At 38.2% G+C, this 24,714-nt stretch overlaps 1 protein-coding gene across 1 annotated transcript in view; it reads right to left on the bottom strand.

Moving 5' to 3' along the window:
* Positions 1-24,714, bottom strand: part of ARHGAP42 (Rho GTPase activating protein 42) — a 244,395-nt gene that overhangs the window by 156,492 nt on the left and 63,189 nt on the right. The window contains exon 2 of the mRNA XM_028516368.2: positions 23,073-23,168. Within this exon, the coding sequence (XP_028372169.1) occupies positions 23,073-23,168 (96 nt within the window). The remainder of the gene's footprint in view (positions 1-23,072; positions 23,169-24,714) is intronic.

The raw sequence follows: 24,714 nt of genomic DNA, 5'->3' as shown, positions 1-24,714 counted from the left end.
ACAAAATATTGCAAATAATGAAAAAATTAAATCTTAAGAAGCCATAAATACAGTGCAAAGTCTCCCACTGACTGCCTTTTAGAAGTGTAACAGATTCTGTATTCCTCCCATATCCACAATATTTTAGACCTCTGCTGGTCAGTGCAGTCAAATGACCACTAGCATCAGCATTTTGGGAACCCAGAAAAACAGACTCTCAGGCCCTACCCCGGAATCTGCATTTTAACAAAATCCGCAGGTGACCTGTTTACATTATATGTTGACCAGCACTGCTTTAGAAAACTATCTGATCCTATATTGCTGTGCCATGGGGAAAGAATCAAGTATTCAGAAACTTTAAAAGAATAAACCAAAAATAAATAAATAGGAGTAGCCTATTCTTTAGCCTATTCTTTAAAAACATGCATGGTACCAAACGGCAATTGTGAAAGAGGAATTTATCCACATTCATTTTTGTACCTTATGTTTAATATGAATTATTAACTAAAATCAGAATGTTTAGTTACAATACTAAAGAAACAAATAAGAGCAATTGGTTTTCATTTCAGCTTTGAGCCTTCCTTTCCATGTCCCTATTCTGTAGGCTCTCCCCATCCCCTTCCCTCACACACAACAATATTGAAAACATTCTGTGAGACCAGTCTAGTAAGTCTGGAAGAAAGCCTACAATAAAGACAAGTGAGGAAAACAAATCAAAAGCCACATCAACAGAATTTATTAAGAAAGAGAAAGAATGTTTTCCATTTAAGAATTTTAAACTCTCATCTAGTATTTTTTTTTTCATCTTCAGAACTGCTAGGTTTATAGTAAACTAAGCTGGTTTGAAATGCTATCCCTAAATTACTTCACGTTGGGTTTCATTCAGTTACCAAAACAGAAATCAAAGGATTACCTAGGAGACTCAGATTAATCTGATAAACACATTAATGGCCTTAGAATAAGTATAACTTTTTTAAAAGTTAAAAGTTTTAATTTCTTCAAAAATAACCCTATCAATGTTATAACACAACCCAGTTTTGACAATAGTAAGTATATGGATTTTAACTGGAGTGCATAATAACATATTTTTGTACTTTCAGTAAAGAAAGCATTCCATCATCATTCTGGCAGCTAGCTATTGCCACTGAAGATCTCTGTTGGTGAGCCTCAAAATATGTCAATCAATTTTGGGTGATGGAAGGCAATATTAACATAACTACAGAGAAAGAAGCAAAGAGATAAGTCAGTTTGGGATATAGGAACTGAGGCAGCAGGTACTCTTGAAGCTGAGAAAATAAGAGATATAAATAGAAACATCGTCAAAAGTAAAACAAACAACATTAACCCCAGATTTCTAACTCAATGTCTCCCAAACAGGAAGGAAGGAAAGATGGAAGGAAGGAAGGAAGGAAGGAAGGAAGGAAGGAAGGAAGGAAGGAAGGAAGGAGGCCAACCTTACCTGCATCTGCATGTTTCCTTTTCTTGGAATCTATTGGATGACAAACTCTAACACAACATGGGAATAAGCCAAGAGAAGAGGATACAGAGTCTAGAAATAAGAGATCCAATATAGAAAAAAAGCAAATGGAATCCTCAGGACAACACAGATACATATTCCAGAACAACAGTTATGCAAAAGGTCCAGAGAGGATCTTACTTAGACTGAAGCAATTAGATTAGGGGGTCCAGGAAATGTCTCCCCAGGGAAAAAATAAACTGGTCAATATCCTGATGTGTCTGAATGTAATAAGAGGATATTTACAATCTTCTTTTTTTTTCCCAGAAAATACAGCCCTGGCTGGCATAGCTCAGTGGATTGAGCACAGGCTGCGAACCAAAGCATTGCAGGTTCGGTTCCCAGTCAGGGCACATGCCTGGGTTGCAGGCCACGGCCCCCAGCAACCGCACATTGTTGTTTCTCTCCCTCTCTCTCTCTCTCTCTCTCTCTCTCTCTCTATCTCTCTATCTCTATCTCTTTCTCCCTCCTTTCCCTCTCTAAAAATAAATAAATAAAATATTTTTTAAAAGTTTGAAAAAAAAGAAAAAGAAAATACAAAGGCAATTATTAACTCCTGGGAAAATAAAGTTATATATAATAAAATTAATGAAATAGCTGAATTGTAACATGTACAAAGTCACTGTAATATAAACATTAAATATTGATTTTGTCAAAATTAAGATTTAGCTCTTTTGAGAGAATAAGGGAAAGCAGCATATATGATAGCATGAATTCAAGACACAGTATGATAAGAGTATGCCATAAAAAGATGATATCTAAAACTGAGAAAAAGATCAATTAGCGATATATTTGTGATCTTTAAGGAAATGTAAGAAATGGTTAAAAATTCAAAGTGGTCAGAAATTAAGTGGTGGAGAATAGTGAGACAGAAAATAGCTAGTCTGGTTTTTTTAAGCCCTCACCTGAGGATATGTTTATTGATTTTAGAGAGAGAAGAAAGGACGGTGGGAGGGAGAGAAAGGAGAGAGAGAAACATAGAAACACTGATGTGAGAAAGAAACATCCATGGTTTGCCTCCCATATATGCCCTGGTCTGGGATCAAATCCCAACTGTTTTTTGTTTTTGTTTTGGTGTATGGGACGATGCTCTAACCAACTGGGCAACGTGACCAGGCAAGGGTATTCCTAGAGTTTAAGTTTAATAAAAACCTATAACTTTTTAGGTAAATTAATAAAAATAAAACATGCTATTACTGCTTTTGTTTCCTACTGCCCTAAATTCTAGGAGGGCATAAATCACATATTACTAATTTCCAGAAAGAGTTAAGTAAATATCTAGCACACAGAAGCCTATCAGGTATTTTTGAAATAAATAAAAATATAATCGTGATTTTAGAGTGGCAGGGGTACACTGGAAACTTCCACTTGGTCAACCTGGAAAATGATCACTGGCTCACTCACCAGTGACCTAAAAGTCCCAGGCAGTTCATTGCTATGGTGACTGTCCAAGGCCACAAGCTTCCCCCAGATAGCTACTGCTCTGAGGAAACTGTGGAGTTGCCTTAAATCTGACTCTGATTACAAGTAAAGAAAGTCTGTTTGTCATGCTGTTGTACCTCTTTGTCCAAAAATAATAATTCTGAATTCTCCTTTACTTGGTTATCTGGTCTGTTTCCAATATAAATACTATTTATAGACTCAGTACCTAATAGTTGATTATAATGAGAATGTCAAAGGAGAAAAATTTTAACATGCAAAAACCACCACATGTCTGGTTTCTCACAATGTAAAGCACTCTCATTCCAGCTGTTTTCTGAGCCTGCCCCCAATTTAACAAGTTTTGTATCCTCTTTTTCTTTCTTTTTAATTTTTCAGGGAAATTACTTCAAAAAAGGTTTTCTCTTTAAATGTTACAGTGTCAGTTCCATAAAAGTATCTATTTCTTGGCCCAAATGAAGATACACATTTGTCATTTGTTCTATTTAAAAAAAAAAAGGGAACAGTAAATATATCATGAATTAATGAAAGTGGCCTAGTGATTTTTTAAATCCATACCTAATGTTTTCCCCTAATCTTTTTACTTATAATGATGCCAAAAGATTATACAAACAGTTTATTAAGCAGGAAGTAACGTGAAGAAAATAGTATTTAACAATCCTGTGAAGCAGATATAAAGTAATTTAAGGTAATATCTTTTAAATTGGCTTTTAGGGTTAAGGGCTGAAGGACAGCCAGTTCCTTCCCAGCCTGCCCCAACCTTGAAGCAGCAGGAACTTCTAACACAAGCTGGCCAGGCCCAAGCTGCCATGTGCACCCCAGGAGCTCTCCACTGATGAGAGGCCAGTAACAGAATCTCTGTGCAGGGGATCTAGGAATGCCTTAAAGAGACTATCAAAACTGGCGGGGGGGAGTCTATTCTCCACCAGGCCTTGAGCAGAAAACAGATACAAAATGAGGTCCCCAGCACCCATCACATTGCCTTATACAAACCAGCTGTTGTTTTTGTGACTGCTGGAGTCATTCCATCAAAGACTTTATTTAAGCAAAATCCTAAAACATGTATTACATTCAAATTTCTAATACTGAAATACTTTCTTTTATCAGCAACTATATGTGATATTCCATGTTTTATTAATGAATATTAATATTTACATAAATAACTATTTCCTTATCTGATTGGGAAGCCCAAACTAATTCGAGTGTAACAGCTGGTCCTGCAGTTACAGGTGGTATGACAGGAGCATGATTTAGTGAGAAAAATATTCTAAAAACAATACTTAATACACAATGGGCTTTCAATAGATGATCATTAAATGAATTAATGAGTTTAACAATACATTTCCACAGTCTATTTGCTCTATTCACTCTTACTCTAATCTTCAAAAAATATTACAAAATGAATAGCCAGATAGTTTGGAAAATTATGTTAGCTATCCACATTCTTGCCACCTGCATGAAACTTTTCTGGCTCCATTCACCAACAATAATCTTTTCCCTTCCTGACCATCTGGATCACGAGATTACTGGAGAACAACCAAAATACAGTTTCACACATTGCTGAGGTCAAGAATTTTGCTATAGGCTTTCCTTTTATTCTCCACAATGTGATACTGGAAAACACTTTTAGAACCAAAGAAATCAATTATTCAGGTGTACTTGTGACGGGTCCTAAGAGTATAAATATTCACAGAGCCAACAGTCAGATTATACCTAGAGGGTAAAAAGTATGGTAGTGGTTTCTCTACGTACCAACATTTTAAATTCCAAAACATTCCTGAATTGTCTAAAACACCTATTTCCTAACTTAATCTTTGCAGCAGGCTTAAATTTTCCCTATTTTTTTAAAAGTTAGTCTTCATTGTATTTTTTTCATTACTATTTAGTCTAGCCCTCCCTTCCCCTAGCAATCGCAAAGCAACACTGTTGTCCATGTCCATGAGTCCTATTTCCTTTTTGCTTAATCCTTCCTCCTTCTAACCTCCCTGCCACTAGCTATCATCTGCTCTCCATCTAGGAGTCTGTCTGTGTTCCTTGTTCGTTCAGTTTGTTCATTAGATTCCCCATATGAGTGAAATCATATGGTATCTGTCTTTCTTTGAGTGGCAACTGTAGAAAACCTCTTTAGGGTCTGGAAGTAAGAAAAAGAGAAGAAGAAAACTCCCCGTTCATTGTGGACCTAACTCCACTACCTTAAGTACTAAGCATTACACCATTAAATGTTTCAACAATTGATCCACTTGGACTTGACAGATTTTACAACTAGAAGAATTAAGAAAGAACATCTTACTTGCATCCAACCAATATCATATCATAATCAAAAACTGATGTGTTAAATATTTCTCCCAGGAGGCCTTCCTCAAACCTACATAGCATAAATACATAAACAAAGGTACAGATCATAAGTTCACAACATATACAGTGCTATCTCAACACTTTTTTTGCTTTATTAGAGTGAACAAAAGTCACTTTCGATGTTCAGATATGCTGATAAATAGGAGAGAACTGGGTTAGCAGTAGGACTTAAATTTGGTTAAATCTCAAAAAAAGCACAAAGACCTATAAAAGATAGTTTAAATCAATGCAATCATATTTTATAAATCCAGATGATGGCCCAGTGGTCACTTTACTTTTCTATATGTGTGTGAGATGTAGGCTCTGTCAAGCTCTTTTATAGCATCCTTCTGGCATTGACTCTTCATGAAGAGTAGGAGAGAGGCCAAATACAGGTGTTAGCAAAAGAAGTTTTACAGTTGTGAATATGTGAAACAGTTAACTCCTGTATTATTATTTATTAATTATTGTACTATATATTTGTATTATTTGCCTTCTTATTATTACTGTCATTATTTCATATCCTTACTTATGATTTATCTTCTAGAAAATGATGGCTGTTACTTAAATCTACTTTTGCCCACCCCTGTAATAAAACATCGACACTTAAATAAGAATATGAACCAGGGTAGGTAAATTTGTCACATCCTTCTAGATCTGGCCAGATAAAGAAAAATAAAGGTAGAATCTACATACATAGGCAAGTGACACCCAGCATGATACTACAAAGCATGCAATGACCTAGCAGGTGTCACAGCAGCAGTTTCTGCCTGGAATTCCCAAAGGAAGAGTTTTAATTCTTTGTCTATTTGAAAGATCAAAGAAAGCATACTGACTGCATATTAATTGAAGTATCTGAGGGAAAGTTTTGGTTCAGGAACAATTTAATCCATAAAAAAATCAAGAAGTACAATCAGCTTGTGGTATGCCAGAATAATAAGTACTGTATCTGCAAAACAGACAAAAGTGATATAAAAACTGACACCAAATTATTGTGTCTTGGTAACAAATAATACCCCCACTAATAGTCTGTCCACTATGGCTACAAATGCTGGCATTATCTGGAACCACAAACTCTAGTTATTAATTCCTGAGAACCACAGCAACAAATAAGATTTTTCTACTCTATTTATGGATTCAAGCTCCATAGATGCCCAGTTGCAAAACCAATAAACTACTTCCTAAACTAACAAGAAAAAAGTCACAGCACTGCTGTGACTTAGCACTGTTGTACTTAGTGGCACTCATCTTTCCAACACTTCAGCCCTTGGAATTCAGAGTTGCAAAAAGCACATGAAAATTTAATTATCTTTGACTTAACTAAATGAGAATCTCCACAATGTCCCCTGTGGTTAGTTTCTTTTTAATCACCAAACATAAATCAAAAAGAGATTAACCTTAGTAAATGATTATTTAACCACTATGCTAGAAACTAATACAAAATATTGGATATAAACTGCAATTGAAAAATAAAATTAAAAATTAAAATTAAAAAAATATTCATCTTGTAAACAAGTCCCTGAATACTTGCATTTAAATTCTTCTTCCATAGCCTACCAATGCATCCTTGTGATGGACTGCATTGTATTCAAATAAACTAGGTTTTGGCAAGCTGAAAGAATATATTAGATATTATGTTAGTAGTAAAAAGTTTGTTAGCTGCTGGTCAAAATGGCAGCACAGGTTAAGTTCAGTACTCACATTCTCCCACAACTACATCAAAATTAAACTAAACTACAGAGAAAGACCACCATTCAGAACCACCTGAAATCTAGCTGAAGTTTTACAACTAAGTATATAACGAAGCCACATCCAGACTGGTAGGAGAAGTAGAGATGCAGAATGGGCTGATAAAAATTGGAAGATATATCTTGGCTGCTGAGGTCCCCCTGAGGGGTAAGAGGTCCCAGTCCCACACCAGTCCCCCCAGCCCAGGTTTCCAGTGCCAGGAAGAAAAGACCCCATAAATTCTGGCTGTAAAAACCAGTGGGGGTTGTGGTTAAGTCAGACAGAGCTGGAGTTCCAGGCAGTTCCTTTTAAAAGGCCCACACATAGACTTACTCAGACTCATTTTCTCTGAGTTCCAGTGCTAAGGCAATAGCTCAAAGGGTGCCAGGGACATACCAGGAGAAACTGAATTGCCTGGCATCAGGGAAAGAGCTGAAAGGGCAGCTTTCTCCCAGACAGAAGAACTAAAAGAGGCCATTGTTCCTTTTCTGAGCCTTTGTTCACAGATTCACAGAGCCAGAAGGTGGGCACCATTTCTGAGTCTCCATTAACCTGGTCGTCACTGTCCACCCTGCTCTGGTGAAGAATGGAACCACCCAAGCTGTTTCCAGCTCCTTTCCCATAAGAATGGGTTATCTTGGTTCATGCTTCATACTTTCCTAAAACCGAACAAGCAGAATCTGGTCTCAATAAGCCCCATACTTCTCACTAAGTAACCCCAGGCCCAGCAATAGTGGCAGCCAGCTTTGGTTCATAGTTTAGCCTCTCCTGGGTCCCTCCAAGCCCAGCACAAGTAGCAGCCATCTGCAGATCACTCTGTAGCTCATGCGAGGTGGCAGGTGATCTTGGCCTGCACCTCCTGGGAGGCCCCAGAGCCAGTATACTCAGTGAACAACTTCAGACAACTTTGAGTTACTGAATTCCATGCAAGCACCTCCACAAGTGACACCTTCAAAGGGCGAACTTGAGTGTGTTGAAGGGATGGTGAAAAAGGTGAAGGGATTAAGAAGTACAAATTGGTTGTTACAGAATAGTCATGGGAATGTAAAGTACAACATAGGGAATATAGTCAATAATATTCTAGTAACTATGAATGGTATCAAATGGGTATGAGACTTATTGGGATGATTATTTAGTAAGTTACATGATGTCAAATCACTGGGGTGAACATCTGAAACTAATATTGTATGTCAACCAAAATTAAAAAATAAATAATGATTAAAGAAAAATTATTTAATTTTATAACACAATTTGCTAATTAAGCGTTAAAGAATAAGAAGTACCTGGCCTACAAGTGAAAATAGTCACAAAACTGAACTTTTATGAAGTTGACCATGTACTCCATGTAGGGTTAGGAACAGCCTCATCTCTTCCTCATCACTTGTCTAATACCATCAATTGTGTCATATTGATGCCAATCCAGACTCTGAATAAGACACACTGACAGAATCCCCACTTTGAAATCCATTGGCTTAATACCAAGCAATTTCTTTCTGCTTTCTCTTATTCCTGTTTATCCTCTAACCACCCTACACAGCCTCTCTGGAGGGGTTATGACCAGCATCTAGAGTTCTTTTTGAATTCCCAATTCCTGTTCCTAGTGCCTCTCTCAATACCCCATGAGACCCCAGGCCCTAACATGTACTATACTTTGATTTGGCCTATCAGTGTGGGTCCCAACATTGCTCAGCACTACATATTTGGGCTGAGATTCAGAAATTGTGGTCAAACTGTCAATATTTCACTGTTGTCTTGTCTAATTGGACACTCAATCTGGTTTATCTTATCCTCACTAGAATAACAACTGGACTGTATGCAAAAGAAGACACCTACTATAAGCCAGGGACTTCACCTATAAAAGACAGCTACTGCTGCTTCTGTAGATTGACTAGGATCAACATTAAAATGGAGAATTACGACTCCAAGATGAAAATCACAGTGGATGCCCAGATGTAGTTCTAGACTATATATCTAATGTTTTTCCCTTCATATACTCTCTCTGAACTGAGGAAGGGCCTTTTAGTAATATCTTCTTTGAAACTGCCAAAGTACAAGGTAGTTTGAGAGTTCTCATTGTACATACATACACACATACATATATATAATGGGCTTATATGTATTATATAATATGTGTGTATGTATTTCAAATAAGGCCAAATTTTGACAAATGAATACATACAAATATAGAAAGACTGCCTTTCCATTTCACACAACTTGAAAACTTGATTCCAGCTGGTCTCTCCCCAGGTTTCATCACTCTATTGCATTATTTCAAATAAATTTTGTCCAAATTCTAGCAAAGATCTTTTACTATAAGGTTTTTTGTTAATTGGAGAAGAAGAGAAGGTCAGTGGATGGATGTTCAGAGGTTTTGAAAAAGAGAAGCTGGATATTGGACACAGAAGCGGATATTGAAATTTCAGGAGAGTGGTAGCAGGATGGGTGCAGAAGAAGAGTACGAATGAATGCTTCATACACCTTTGCAGAATTTGAAGGAGTGCTGGGAAGTTCCTTCCTATGACATTTTATGTTAAGGCAATAAGTACTGTGCAAAAAATACTCTGCAAGTCACATATATGAGGTATGTCCAGAAAAAGTTCAACCATTGTTAATGTAAAGAGGATGGTTTGTGTGACCTAGATGTAACCCGGCAGCCAAGGAGGGTGGAGTGAAATCCACAGACATGAACAATGACGACTTCACTTTACTAGTCAGTGGGGGAGGTAGATGCCCCTGAGTGAGCATGTGTACTATGTGGCCATCATGTTCAAAATGACTGAGCAAGTAAAACAAAAAATATGCATCAAATTTTGCATTAACCTTGAACATTTCCCCACAGAAGCTATTCGGATGATTCAGAAGGCCACAGCTATGGACAACTGGGGATTGGCAGCTTCATCAAGACAACGCACCCACTCATGTATTACATCTTGTGCAGCGTGTTTTGGTAAAATATTGAATCACCCAGGTGATTTAGCCCCCCTACAGCCAAGATTTGGTGCCCTGCAACTTTTGTATTTTCTCGAAACTAAAATCACCTTCAAAAGGAAAAAGATTTCAGACTGTCAATGATTCAAGAAAATACGATGAGGGTGCTGATGACAATTGGGAGAACTGTGTGAGGTTCCAAGGTGCCTACTTTGAAGTGGACTAAGGTAACATTGTCCTATGTACAATGTTTCTTGTATCTTCTTCAATAAATGGCTCTATTTTTCATGTTATATGGCTGGATACTTTCTGGACATACCTCATATGTATTTTCAAAGCACACGTGTTAAAAATAAACTGCTTTTCTACTGTTGCCTTTAGTTTTTTGTTTTGTTTTAGTGACTTTTGACCTGTTTCCCAAAGCCAAAACAACCCCCAATTCAGAAACCATTTTCCCAAGGTGTAGACCACTCACATCAAGCGCGTCTACTGAAAGGTAGATATGAGGCATTACATATACTATCTCATTTAATATTCACAGAATAATATGAGGTACTGAAGTAGGTGTTACTTTCATTCTGAAGATGAAAAAAGGAGGATCAATCAGCTGGAGTAGCTTGCCCCATAATCTCACAACTAGTAAGTGGAGAAGCAGGTATTTAATTCTGATTATTTCACATCAAAGTCTATTTTGTCCCAGCAAACCATTATTGTGGTGGAGTGGGGTTGGCGGTGATCATCAGGTGTGTTGCCAGCCTGCTACCCTGCTACATTACAGGCAGCCTGTGTCATAGCTGTTTGTGCTCAAAGAGCAACCAGGTGCCAAGCACGCTGCCTCAGAGTTAACAACCAGTAATCTATTTGCTGACAAATAAGCACTCACACCAAGTTGGCCCCACTCCCCATTCTCACTACCATCAGGAACTGACTTTCCAGCACTCCTTCACATTCCACAAAAACTGAAGCACCTGTTCATACTCCTCTGCACCCAACCCTCCTGCCACCACTCTCCTGAAACTTCAACATCCGCTTCCGTGCCCAACATCCAGCTTCTCTTTTCCACAGCCTCTTACTCTGCAATGACCTTCTCCTCTGCAATTTCACACACCCACAAGGACACCAAGAGTTCAAGCTATCTAACCCCTTGGCCTCTGCTTTTTGGCAATCCTTTCATTCAACTCTAGTTTACTCCTAATCTTATTTCCCACAGTGACTATCTAACAAAGAATTTTCTCGTTTCTCAAGAACCCAGCCCCAAACCTCCCCTCGGTGTACCAGATGGCCTAGCCTTCTGATTCTCAGAGAAAAGTTCAGGACCCTCTTTCTGGTCAACGCTATCTTTATTCATTCTCTTCAAACTTGCCTGTCTCAGCAAAGGAGCCCTCCTCCTCTTGCAAGCTAACAACTTGCCGTGAAGTTTCTAATCTCACCCTTTCCCATCTTTGGCTACATGTTTCTTTTTCTCTCACTCTCATTCCTACCATCACTTTTCTTTTCTATCAAGGTAATTTCCCCTTCCCCTAGGTCTACAAATTTGCTGGGTATACTCCTTCCCTCATAAAGAAGGAACAGCAGGAAGACATGGGTGGGAGAAGATTTACTGGATACCTGCAGCACTGTGCACAGCTCCTTAATCCTCACAATACCCCACCGAGAGGTTAAAGTCAAACACTCAAGTCTTCTCTCACCATTCTCAGATTAGCTCAGCTGAAATGTATACCCTTTCCCACCACTTCAGGCATAGTGCCACAGCCCCAACTCACTATTCTGAATTTAACAAATCCAATGACCTCCTGGGAATTTCTACCAGGGACATTCTCTGTATTTTGAAACTTAACATGTGTCAGGTCTTAACTCCTAATTCCACTTCAGTACTCTGGGCACATATAAACTGGCAAATGGGCCCATAATGCCATGTTCCTATTAACTGAAGTGATAGCTTATCCTTCCTTCCTTGCTTCCACTCACTAAATAATGGATTTCTCTCCTCTGTCCTTCTGTATCTATGTAAGGCTATTGCTTCATCTCTGTTGTACTATTATAGCAACCTAGTTGTTGGTTTCCCAACTTCTATGACTCTAACTCATTATATGTACTAATGGTCAAAATTTTAAAAGGGCACCTTTGCTCTGGCCAGTGGCTCAGTCGGTTGGAGCATCACACCTTATACCAAAATGTTAGGGGTTTGACCCCCGGTCAGGGCATGTACCTAGATTATACATTCAAACCCCAGTGGGTGTACATACAGGAGGCAACCAATTAATGTCAATCTCTCACATCAATGTTCATTTCTCTCTTTCTTTGTCTCTCTCTGTCTCAAACAATAAACATATCCTCAGGATTAAAAGATAAATTTAAAAGGTCGCCTTCGATTATGTCATTATCCAACTCAAAAACCTTGAATCGGTAAATAAAATCAAAACTCTATATTGCAAGTAACCTGGGACCTCCATAATGAGGCCATAGGTATCTTTTCAAGTATCTTTGCCTGAGATGCTACTATTTCCAATCTCTAACTTGGCACTTTGAAACTACTAGACATTCCTATAGCTTCCCATTCCCATGTCATTCCTTTACCTACATACATTTCCTAAGCATGTCTATCTCACCATTAGGACCCAGCACGAAAACCCCCTCTATTGAGCATCACCTGATATCCCAATCAGAAGGCCCTTCTCTGGCTTTGGTGTTCTCACAGCATTTTTGTTCTTACTGTAGCTAAAGCACTCAGCATATTAGCCCTTAGTATTATAGTAATTATATCATAAAGCTATTTTTTTACTCCCTTGTATTTTATAAGCCTAATAAGGACAGAAGAAAATTTTATTTGTGCTCACATGTTCTAAAACCCCAGAAGGTTCTTTGCAGTTAGAAGATATTCATTACTGGTAGAAAATTCTAGAGAACCCAAAGTCTGTATCAGCATGAACTAAGCCACACCTTGTATGTGACTTTAATTCAAAAAGCTGAGCTTTTCATCTCTGGGCAGTTTGTTTGGAATCCACCTTGTCTGATTATCAGGGTATGAATCCCTTTGTTCTGCATAAACCAAAACCTTTTTGCAGGCTGTGAAGGACAATGTGGCAATAAATGACCAAATTTCCCTACAAACATGTTGCTACTAGTTTTAATGGCTCAGTTGGCAAAACCCTGGACATCAGGGAACTAGGATCAAAAAGAAAATCACATCCAGAAAAGACTTTTTCCCTATTTTTGTACACTCCCCAATTGTGCCCATCTCAGGATAAACCACAAGTATATTGTTTAGAGTAGTGGTTTCCCACAAGCTGCATCAGATACCAATAATCTCCATAAAATTGAAGGCTCCTTAAGTCTCAACCCAGAGGCTTCTACCTTAGTTCAGGTCTGATGGTGGGGCCCAGGAATCAAATGTTTACGGTTCCCCGTACTTGATTCTCATGGTAGGCAGTTTGGCAAGGGGGTGGTGGAGGGATGCATGCTTTGTATAAGGAATTAAGAATTCAAACTACATTTAAATAGAAAACTATGTATTTTAAGGAAATTTGTAAGAATCATCTCTGCTTCCTTGCTGGAAACTCATCTGTAGTTTTAATGGCAGAAGTAGTAGTACTCTTCAGCCTTGTGGTTATGGAGAAAATAATATACTATCTGAGTCCCGACAATCAAGCATGACCCAAACGTTTTTCTCTCCACAGCCCTCGAATCATGGCTCAACAACTACCCAAATTTTATCTATAACAGAGAAATTAATTGGAATTGGTCTTATTTCCCCCAGGCACATATTCCTAGATAACTATCCAGGACAAGCTTCTCTTCCTCTTTTTGGGGCCTATTATTCAACTATTGTTTCCTTCTAACTTCTCGCTCTATATTCTAGCCTCCTCACCTGCAAGTCTCTCTTCATTACTCATATGCTAGTCTTTGCCTTTTGCCAACAATTTTTCCATTAATCCCTGGGTGTCCATATCCTGCCTCCTAACTCACTTATTGCAGACAGTTTCCAGCACTATTGCATTTCTGATCCAAACATTTTATGTCAAAATTGAAACTGTACTTTGATTATTTCATTCACATTTAGAAATGTTCTCTCTTGGTTCATAAATGATTTGGCGATGAAGGCAATCTTTAACTCACTCTGAACTGGCAGAGATTTCCATACTGTAACTCATCACATACACTGATGCCAGAATAAACCTCCTAAAGGGCAACTTTAATCAAAAGCTCAAGCGTCTCCTGAGAGCATGCAAATTAAATTTCAGACTACATGGCAATGTGTGCTTCTGCTCTCAGTCTCAACCTTTGTACTCCAGAGGAAATGATATTGTGTCTTAGTTTTCTTCAATATTGCACACGTCTAAACAATGAATGTTCAAGTGCACAGTCAGACTAGATATGCCCGAGCAAGGAAAGAAGTACAATGTTTTGGAGCAGAAGAATGCAGAGGTCAAATACAGACTGGAGATATGCTTCAATACTCTAAAGGCTTCAGGAAAAGAAAAAAAATCTAGTGTGGTTACAACCAGCAGGCCTCAGAAATATTGGCTACCTTTATGCCTTTATACCTAACGTTTTCAATACAGAAATAGGGTCAGTCTTTATAATGTAAACTTGACACGATCATGTAAATTTGATTGATCACACAGGGAACAAAGGATAAATCAAGGTTCAGTTTATAAGCAGTCTGCAGTAATATCACTATATTAAAATTTGATATATTAAAATTTAAATCAATATTTTTAAAAAATACTGAAAAAGTTTTTTTTGAAATCTCTCTTCTTTTGTATCTCCACAAACATTCATACAATCTAACTTAATATATAATGACCTTAAGTATTTTATCATCTTATTCCTCAAATAAATGCAAACCCATTTGGGTGGAGATGTTTTTCTGTTTTGCACACTGATGTGTCAGTGCCCAAAACAAAGTCTGATAAATCACAGGTGCCTGATAGGGCTTTATTGAACAAATGAATAAGTAAACTCAAAGTTCATGATCTAGGAGTCAGGTGAACAAGGTTCTCCTACTGGTGTGACTTTAGAAAATTGATTCACCTGGGTCTAAGGCAAAATGACAGGTCCCATGTTCTCTAAAGTCTGTACTTGTAAGACACTAAGCTTGGGATTCTAAGAAACCTGGACAATATTTCTGAGGCAGAAGTAGTACTTTCTAATAATTAAAAAGAAACAAAACAAAAACCAATAACCCGAGGAACTCCTCATCCCCACATGTGCATGAAGTATGAGAATTATCCTAGAAGAAATGCAGCCCCCAGATAGAAATACATAAACTCCACACCAACTGTGAAAACAGCTGAAAACAACTGTAACATGATACCATCTTCAAAAGCCGTTTTCAAAGCAGAGACAGAATTTACATTATATTCAACATTGGTGGACAAACTCCACTGAGCAAACTAGTAAATTACCAACAAAGTGCAAACTATGCACCTAACACCACAGGCTACTACTTAACCTTTCTGGTGCCTGATGTTTATCAACAGGCAGTAAAGCATGCTTCTGTTATTATACCAAAAGTTATGATAAAAACACCATCAAGAGCATGTCATGTTCAGGCTGGAAATTACAAGCCAACCATAAGATTCCAATTTTTCTAAGACCATTCTATTCATACATAAAATCAAAAGAGATGTACTCTGTGGTTCTGCAACTGCACTTAAAAACAAACAAACAAAAACCCATAGGTGTCCATATATTCAGGCTGTGACATTATAAAGTCAGGCTACCCATGCACCATTTTCTCCTGAGCACAAACCCAAGGAAATGGCCAAGAAAAACCTTCTGAGAGAACCACATCTGGGACAGCCTTCTTAAGTCTTCTATCAGACAGTCAGACTAACCTTTTCAAAATGCAAATACTATGTCACTTCTCTGATTAATGCCCTGCAATGTCTTCTCACTGCTTTTAGGTTAAAACTCCCCATCCCTAACAGGGACTATTAGGTCTGTCTACCTGCCCATAACCTTCACACATGCCCTTTTCCCCTTGGCTATCTCCTTTCCTTCTCGCAGCCTTCATTCATCCCTTCCCTAAATCTGAAATGTTCCCCTGCTCCCCCCTCACCAGCCACTTCTCCATGACTGATTTAAACATCCGTTCCTTGGCTTTCCCTCATCTTCCCACTCATTCACCTAGGCCTGATCTATCTTGAAAATTTATGTACTGTAGGATGGTTGTTGTTGTTTTTTTAATATAAAGGTTTGCTAGGTTTTGCAGGGGGACTATTTATGCAGCAAATACTTACTAAGCCTCTGCTACAAATAAAGCTCTAAAGTATTATGCAGGAATAGAAATGGGAGAAAAACTTTCTAACCTCAAAGAGCATAAAATTTGTGGAAGGAGATAAGAAACTGAGTTCTCTGTGAAAAAGACTAAACTATGTTTCTGTTTGTTTACCAGAACAAATCACAAAAGAAATAAATGGGTTTCAGGAGATTACTGTATATTAATAAGTTAAGACATTTTTTTCCTCTGAGACATGTGGCTAGAGGCATAAGTTTCTTATTGTTTTTTACAGCCTGAAATGAAAAAAGCTAAGCCTTTGAATTTTAAATTAAATCAAGTTAAGGTCTTTAAAACACAGAGCTCATATGATGAAAACATCTCGTAAGTGGCATGTTTTTTAGAGAAGAACTCCACCTGAAATGTGCATCTTTCCCAGCTGTTCCCATCCATAATTGTGGGTGGTTTCTGTGTGGGTGCAAAAATAAGGATGGTTAAAAAAATGGAAAACAATAATTCAATTGTCCAACTGAGAGTCATTAAAAAGTAAAATATGCTTCCTCTACCGAGTTCAAAAGAAAATGTTATTTGTATAAACAATTTAGGCATTTGGGAAGGTTCCACTTTAAGAGGACTTCCTGATTTATATAACCACATTTAAGTGGGTTGTAATGAGGGTCTGTAATAACTGATGGATGTTCTTTTGATTCAGCAAATGAAAATGTAATATGTTTCCTCAAATTTAATAAAAATCACAGATCTCTTTTGGAAGACTTCGGTTGAGGTTGGTAATGGTAATGTCTCTGGTTTGCAAACTTTTCAAAGAAATGCCCAAGAAGAACTCCCTGGCCACACTCCAGCTGATGCATCACAATAGCATTAGGTAATTAGTAGTAGTAATCCGTATGGATGAGTATTTATAGCTCATAACTAAATTCTGAAGAAAGTCTTTACAAAAGCACTTAATGTCATAGCTTAGCAGTTGACAGTTGAATTTTATTATTTTAAGTCAAATAGGTTCTTTTTTAGCTAAATTCATTCGACCTTTTAAATGTATTTCCTTCATTTATAAATATAACAGTTTTGTTTTGTTTTTAAACCTGAAACACAGGTTACTGTCTCTCAGAGTTTTTATACTGTATAGGAATCCCTTCGAAACACACAAAGCAAACTGCCATACCTCCCATCCTAGACTATATTCCTAATTTATTACTTGGCAAACTGATCAAGCAACACCTTTCCATTAGACCTAACAGATGCATGCTCAAAGTGAATGCATGTATTTGACATACGATTTATGCATTTTCCCACATTAATTTCTCTAACAAGGAAAATGAAGGCAACGTTTCTCCTCCTCCCTTAAAAAATATCTACCTCACACCCTCTGGGCAAGCATCAGTGATCACTCCCGGGCGTCTGTCAATGTACCAAGACGGTTTCAGACTAATCCAGCTTAGTCACTGGACCACTGTATCACACTACTGCACACCCAGCCTCGGAGAGGTGATCAGACGACAATTATCTGCACCTGGCCAAAGCTCTGCTCACTTGGGAACAAACAATAAAGTCCTATGACTTGAAACGTGACTACTTTAAATTTCTCTCCTGTGGGTCTCATCTTTCAACATATTCTCCTAAAGAGAGAAGAGAAAAGAATCCAAAATGTAGGGCACATTCCACACAACACATTAGTCAAAACTGGATTAGGTTCCACTTACTATTTATCCATCTTACAATTTGTACACAGACTTCCACATAAAAGTGTTTGGGTTTTGTTTTTTTTTTAGGATGTAACATGTTCTTCATTTTAAGAATTATTAAGCACCAGATCATCAGTATTGCTGTGTCTGAAGATCTGCATTCAAACAGAGTAAATATCTGAACCGGAATACATTAGTTATGCCAAAAATATCTTGGCAATTATTACAAAATATATTGGATTTGAATTACCTAATTGATGGCCTCATTTCTCCACTCAGTGTTGGGAACCATACCTTAGCTGACAAGTGGCTGTGTGTTGTCTGTCACTACCACAGGAATTTTCTGTTTAGGTGTGTCTGAAGGAATGAAGTCCCCACCTAAAATATTTACTAGCAAACTGACTCTCCTACTTGGTAAATGTTTAATCTCCTGAGGGCAAGGTTCACATTGCCCAAGACTTTCATGAGCATTAGCACAGGCCACCACGCAAGCTGTTTATGCACAACTGCAACTGGACTTTCCAATGGTTTCCAGAATTACGTAGAATGAACAAGCATTGCCTTTTATCAATGACTAATATTTTTATTGGCACTAGTTCAGCATGACTAACAATATTTATTTTTTTTTAAATCTAGACTTCTTTTAAGACTGGTTAAAAGTGATTTCAAATTATAGGCACTAAATACAGAAACAAAACAGTAACTTGCATACCCCAACTTTGGTGTGGACATACATTCTGAAGTAATACACTAAGATTTACAGCTTTTATTACCCTTTACTCTCATGAGCTAAATTAACCTAGCAGATTCACAGGAATATCTTTGAGCTTGTACTTGTTTAATGAACCAGGGTAACCTGTTTTCAAAGGAATAGTATTTTAGTTTTGTGGAGAAAGCCTTTTATTTCTTACTAGTTAGGTTTTAAGACTAGACACTGCCTCACTTGGGTTCACATGATTTCCATGCATGTACATGTACCAGGACTGATACAGTGAATATTGTCTTTTTGCATATTAGTATGCAATTATAGTTGATAAATGATACATTTTGTACCTAGTCTACCCATATACTTACCTGAGGAGGAGTGAATCTTATACTAGTTTATATTCCCTCCCCTCCTCTACACCACCAATTTCCAAACTCCAAGTGTCCAGCTACTCAACTCCTCACTTACTCCTAACTCAATGTCTTTACTCATTTCAAAATTGCAGCAGTACAAAGAGTGGGCAGTTAGAACAGCTGTGTGAAGTTAAGTGGGATGGCCTCATAAGCTGCTTCCCACCAGGCCAGCACAGCAGTGGGCAGATAAAAGGGAGCCATCAAAAGCTCACCTGCAGCTCATTCATCCTTAGAAAAGGGAGGTGCAGTGACCTCTTGCTGCTCTTGAATGGAAAGAAGGATGCTAAAAGGAGTGTCCCATGCTGCCCTACTTGGGACTTCAATTCTGGAAACAACTAACCTGCCCTCTGAGGCACAGGAATTCCCCACTGTGTCCCAGACCACCATTCCCATTTTGCTTCCTTCCAAGCCAGCAATGTGTCACTGATACCAAAACAAGAACACAAAAAACCCAGCAGGCACAAGGCCAAAAGGTGGGTGCAGAGGGGGACAGCTGAAGAGCGGGGCCAATTTACAGGCCAGACATAGGCCTACGAGTCTAAGAGATTCCTGGAATAGCTTCCACTAGTTACGTAATTATATTGATACAGAAACAGCTCCTTCTTTTCCTTATTTTGCTCAAGATCTGTTTTCCACCCTATCCCACTGTATGCACACTGAAAGTAGACACCTTACTCATCTTCCTACTGCCCTCCCAGCCACGCCCACCATCATAACTCACAGAAAGTCTGCAAATATCTTGATTTTATGATTATTTTGCACTGACATTGCTCACTTATAAAAGATGAGCTTTTCTGGTAAGTCATCACTTTTAGTGGTTACATCTTTGGTTATGTCTCAAGGCTACTCTGGAGGAGACTGTTGTGGCTATTACGCAAAGCTAAGAGTCACAGCTGTCTCTACTTCATTCCTCTTTTACTGACTCAGAGGAATAAAGAAGCTAAAAGTGGGGCTTCAACAAGCTATTTTAAAGATAACTGACACTAAAAAAATATAATGAAAATAAATAAAGACAACTGACATTTTGTACCTTCCCATACAGAAGTGAACGTGACAAAGGCAGGAAAGGGCAGTTCCTGCTGTCCACCCATGCCGGCCTTACCCAACAGTCTCAGAGATGCATTTGTGGATGCCTGTCCTTGGTGCAACAGCTTGCCATATCCTCACATGAGCCCTGCATGTTAGGAATGATTATTGAAAGTCTAGTATTTCTTTATTACATACCTTGTTACTTGTAACTTTAGACTGCACATGGAGGCTCAGTAAAAGCATTCAAAGGTTAGATGGTGAGGATGTGGAAACATATCTATATTTTTACATTAGTTGTTTAGAAATAACTTATGTTTATAAATATTTTTACTCTAAGTTAGGTTTTCCTAACAAAGCATTGGTGTTTAAGCCAGATTCCCTGTAATAGGAGCTAACTGAAATAAGTCTCCTGATATAAAAGCAGCAAACAAAATGACACCTACCCCTGTACAGCATTCACCTTGACCTAACTTCTCAAAGCCCTCTAAGTATTATCATTTAATTTAATGTTCATCCATCTAATAAGCCTTTTCCTACTGATCAGTTCACACCTTGCACATCGTACCTGCCAGAGCCACAACAGCAACAACGTTCAGCCAAAGTGGAAAGAGACAAAGAGACCAATGTTGGCACAAGCTGGGAAAATCACCTAACATCTGCCTAGGAGCCCACATAGCATCGTGATTAAAACCCTATCTCTGCAGCTAGTATGTGTGACTTTAAGAAGGTATTTTAAGAAACACAATGGAATTAAGGGAAATATGTTTACTATACTGTTAACAAGTAAAAGACAAACTAGAAGCAAACTGAATATACTATAGGGATTTCATAAATTCATGTATATAAGTATGATGAAATATTCTAAAGTCATGAAATTAAAAATTACATCCATAAAAACCCAGAAGTATTTACTATAATCCTCTTTATAAAGAAAAATATACACATATTATTCTATTAAAAAATATACACATAAATAGCCCTGGCTGGCGTAGCTCAGTGGATTGAGCTCGGGCTGTGAACCAAAGTGTCGCAGGTTCGATTCCCAGTCAGGGTACATGCCTGGGTTGCAGGCCTTAGCCCCAGCAACTGCACATTGATGTTTCTCTCTCTCTCTCTATCTCCCTCCCTTCCCTCTCTAAAAATAAATAAATAAAATCTTTAAAAAAATGTTATTTAAAAAAAATAGAGATCTGACCTCTGCCTTCTTAGAATTTATGAGTTTCATTACTAAGTCAAAATAACTACAGTTACATGAGTATGTGGGTATTCTTTCTTTTTTCTAGATAATAATGCTTATATATTAATATTTTAGAATATTAATCTAAGCTTTTAGTAATCTAAGCTTTGGTCTGGCTAGGTGTGTGCTACAAAGCCTGTATTGGGGGCTAGATATTTATGACAAATATCAAGAAGTGGCACCCAAAATGACAGCTATTGTTCCAAATGTCATGGTGCATGTCACTGATGTCTTTGCCCTTTCATCCAGTAAAGAGGAAGAAGTCATGCTGCATCAGGCCCCTCTGACAGTCCTCTCCCTTCTTGCTAGGGCCTCCCTAACTAACCCCCAACCCAGCGACAAGCATAGCTCAGCCACCTTTCATTAGAGAGCTGTGAGCAGAGGAAGCCATTTCTGATCCCAAGAGCCAGCCCCTCCACACCCCGCTCAGGGTAACTAACATTCAGCTAACAAAGTGAGCACCTGGCCCAGCTCCCCTGAGAGACTGCCAACCTGCCCATGATGATCTATGCATAATGCAAATCCCACATGCAGAAACTGACTGTCAAAGGATTCTGCACTTTGCCCAATAATTTCTCCAGGAGAAACTCTCATGAATGTAAACAAGCTAAAGTCATGCAGTGAATCAGAAACTCATTCAGCTTATCTTCTCCTGAGAGCCTTTCTCTTGTGGAGATAACACTGCCCTTTCCTTGCACTGACAGCTTTGGACTTGTTACTTATTTACAAAAACAGTAAAAACACTTTATTTAAAAATGCATACAATTGAGAAAACTATAAAAAAATGACAGAGAGAAGAGAGGAATGTGACTGTGGAGAGACAGGTCAGGAGCCATAAATCTCTGCTACCCGAAGCGTGGTCCGTGCACCAGCAGCGTCAATGCTACTTTCAAGTCTGCTGGGAATGCAGGCAGAGCTGCACACTCCACCCGAGACCTTCTCAATCAGAATGGCGTTTAATAAGGTCTCCTGGTGTGTCATATACACATAAAAGCTTGGGACTCACTGTTCCAGATACCTGTAATGTTCTATTTTTATACCAGGAAGGTGAGTACACTTAGTATTATTCTCTAAAATGTGCACACATTTTACACAGCCTTCTTATTAAGGGACATGTCTCCAACTTTGCCTACAAATGGACCCCATCCGTACAAACTGGCAAGTGGGGATTATTACAATGTGGGAGAAAGAATTCTGCATGAATCTGGTCATCAAACAGCTCAGATATGGATAAAACTTCAGAGATCACATAACCCAACCTATTCATTTTATGGGAAATGAAACCATGTGGTTCAGGAAGGAGCATGCCTTTTCCCAGGGTCAGACTGCTAAATTACTGTGGCAAAGCCGGATTAGGGCTCGAGTCTCCTGATCACCAGCAAACCTTCTGTGATCTACAATACTGGTTTAATATGTCATGACTGGTTTTTTTCCCCTGATATAAACAAATACTCATGTTAAAAGAGAAATCGGTATTAAGTAAAAAAATTCATTTAAAACAGTACCTTGTACATTTAATAACAGAGGCCCGATATGTATTAGTTTGAATGAATGATCAACTTTGAGGCAGAGACATTGTTATCCACATCTCCTCAAAGGGCTGAGCTGAATTATAGAATTACTAAGTTAATTCCCTTATGCAAGAAACCACAATTTTACAACAATTTATAATACCCTTTTCCACACTCACCAAAAATCACCCTTTACCTGTATCACAGTCAGAATAGTTTACATGTTTATTATTTGAGTGTGTGAATCTGTTTGATTTCAATGAAATCAGTATCTTAAGTACGACTTTTAAAATTATTACTTAAGATATTGAAGAATAGTAGTACTCACCAATACTAATTTCATCATCTGTTTCAGCATCACCAATACATTCAAACTGGAAATCTTGCAGTGACTGGGAAAACTTCTGTACTGCCATAGACAGATCTGTAATTCAAGTTTAAAAGTCATAAGTTGAAGGTACCATGGAACACTCAAGTTTCCACATGTAATAGTAGATAACTTTGATGTTGACACTCTATTAACCAGAGCCTTTTAAAATACCAGCTTGACAAATACCAGCTGAATCTAAAGAGATCACTGAAGAAGTATTTTAAGAACTGGATCTGCTCTGCTCGAAGGGGACTTGCCTTTAAGAAAGTTTTGGTGCCACTCATGTGTTATCTGGAAGCCAATTTCCTGAAGGCTTTACCAAAGAATTACTACAAATGGAGCATTTACTCTATTTTTTTAAAAAGTGGAATGCTATCAAGGTTGCTGGTGGGGAAAAAAAAAAAAAGCAGTCAACCTTTGATTGGAATGGGTCATCGATGTTATTCTCCACAGGCTGTGAAACAGGTAGAGAATATATTTTTACCAATAAACTACTGGTTTTGATCTTCTTCTAAGGTGAAAGGCCACCTGGAAGATTGTTTACAAATAACCTTGTGATTTATTGGAGATGTACAATTAGACATACTCTTCAATCCTGACTTCAATTTGAACAATGTCCAAAGTGTGGCTAAATCCAGAAGAATTCTTCTTTGTTCCTGAAGAGAATAAAGATGAGTCCAGAATAATGAGAAGGAAATTCCTGGGAGACAAAAGCCTGGAATGCAACCTAACAGAATGACTACGAAAGCAGACTCTGAAGCCAGGCTGCCTGGGTGAAACCCAAGTCCCTCCACCCACATGACCTTGGGCAAATTATTTACCTACTATGGGCCTCTGTTTTCTCATAAAAAGTGAGTGGCAATGGCACAACCACCTCATAGAGTTGTTTTAAGGATTAAGTAAGTTAATATTTGTAAAAGCTTTAAAACAGAGCCTGACACTTAAGTACTATTTGTGTTTGTTAAATAAAATTAAAAATAAATCAATCTGACAATGCCATGTCACAGAAGTTTTAAAGGTCCCACATCTCAGAACTACTCTGGTCACCTATACCAACCCTTCCACAGAAGTTTGCACCAGTAGGAAAACTTTTGAGAGGAATTCACTCTGTATTTCATCCAGTGGTATCTCCCCTGGGTTCAAGTCCAATAACTGAACCCTCACATTAAATGCAAGCAATAGGACGCAACAAAGACTCTCTCTAACCAACCTTTAATCAGGCTTCTCTGTGCCCTCTTCTTAACTAGGCATTGACTTCAGCTATTCCCCAGCAGCCCCAAGTAGCCCTGTCTTAGCCAGAATCCTGCCAAACACCCCCAACCTGCTCCTCAGCTATGTAAATCTCCATTTGTTCTTGTTGCATCCAGAGTTAAGCCTGATCTCTGTCCCCGCATTGTGACACTCTTGGCATCTATAACCACAGCCCTGAATAAAGTCTTCCTTACCCTTTCAGCAAGGGTAATATTCTTATTCTTTTCTTTTAGGAGAACAACTATGGCTCTATACCTAGACATGACCCCATGATTTATTATAGTAACCCATCATTCATGAAACTCCAAGCCCATGTACCCATCAAAGTGAGCACTCACACGTGAAGAGG

This window comes from Phyllostomus discolor, chromosome 6 (assembly GCF_004126475.2).
Source record: "Phyllostomus discolor isolate MPI-MPIP mPhyDis1 chromosome 6, mPhyDis1.pri.v3, whole genome shotgun sequence".
Lineage (NCBI taxonomy): Eukaryota > Metazoa > Chordata > Mammalia > Chiroptera > Phyllostomidae > Phyllostomus > Phyllostomus discolor.
This window is presented reverse-complemented; position numbering and strand designations above follow the sequence as displayed.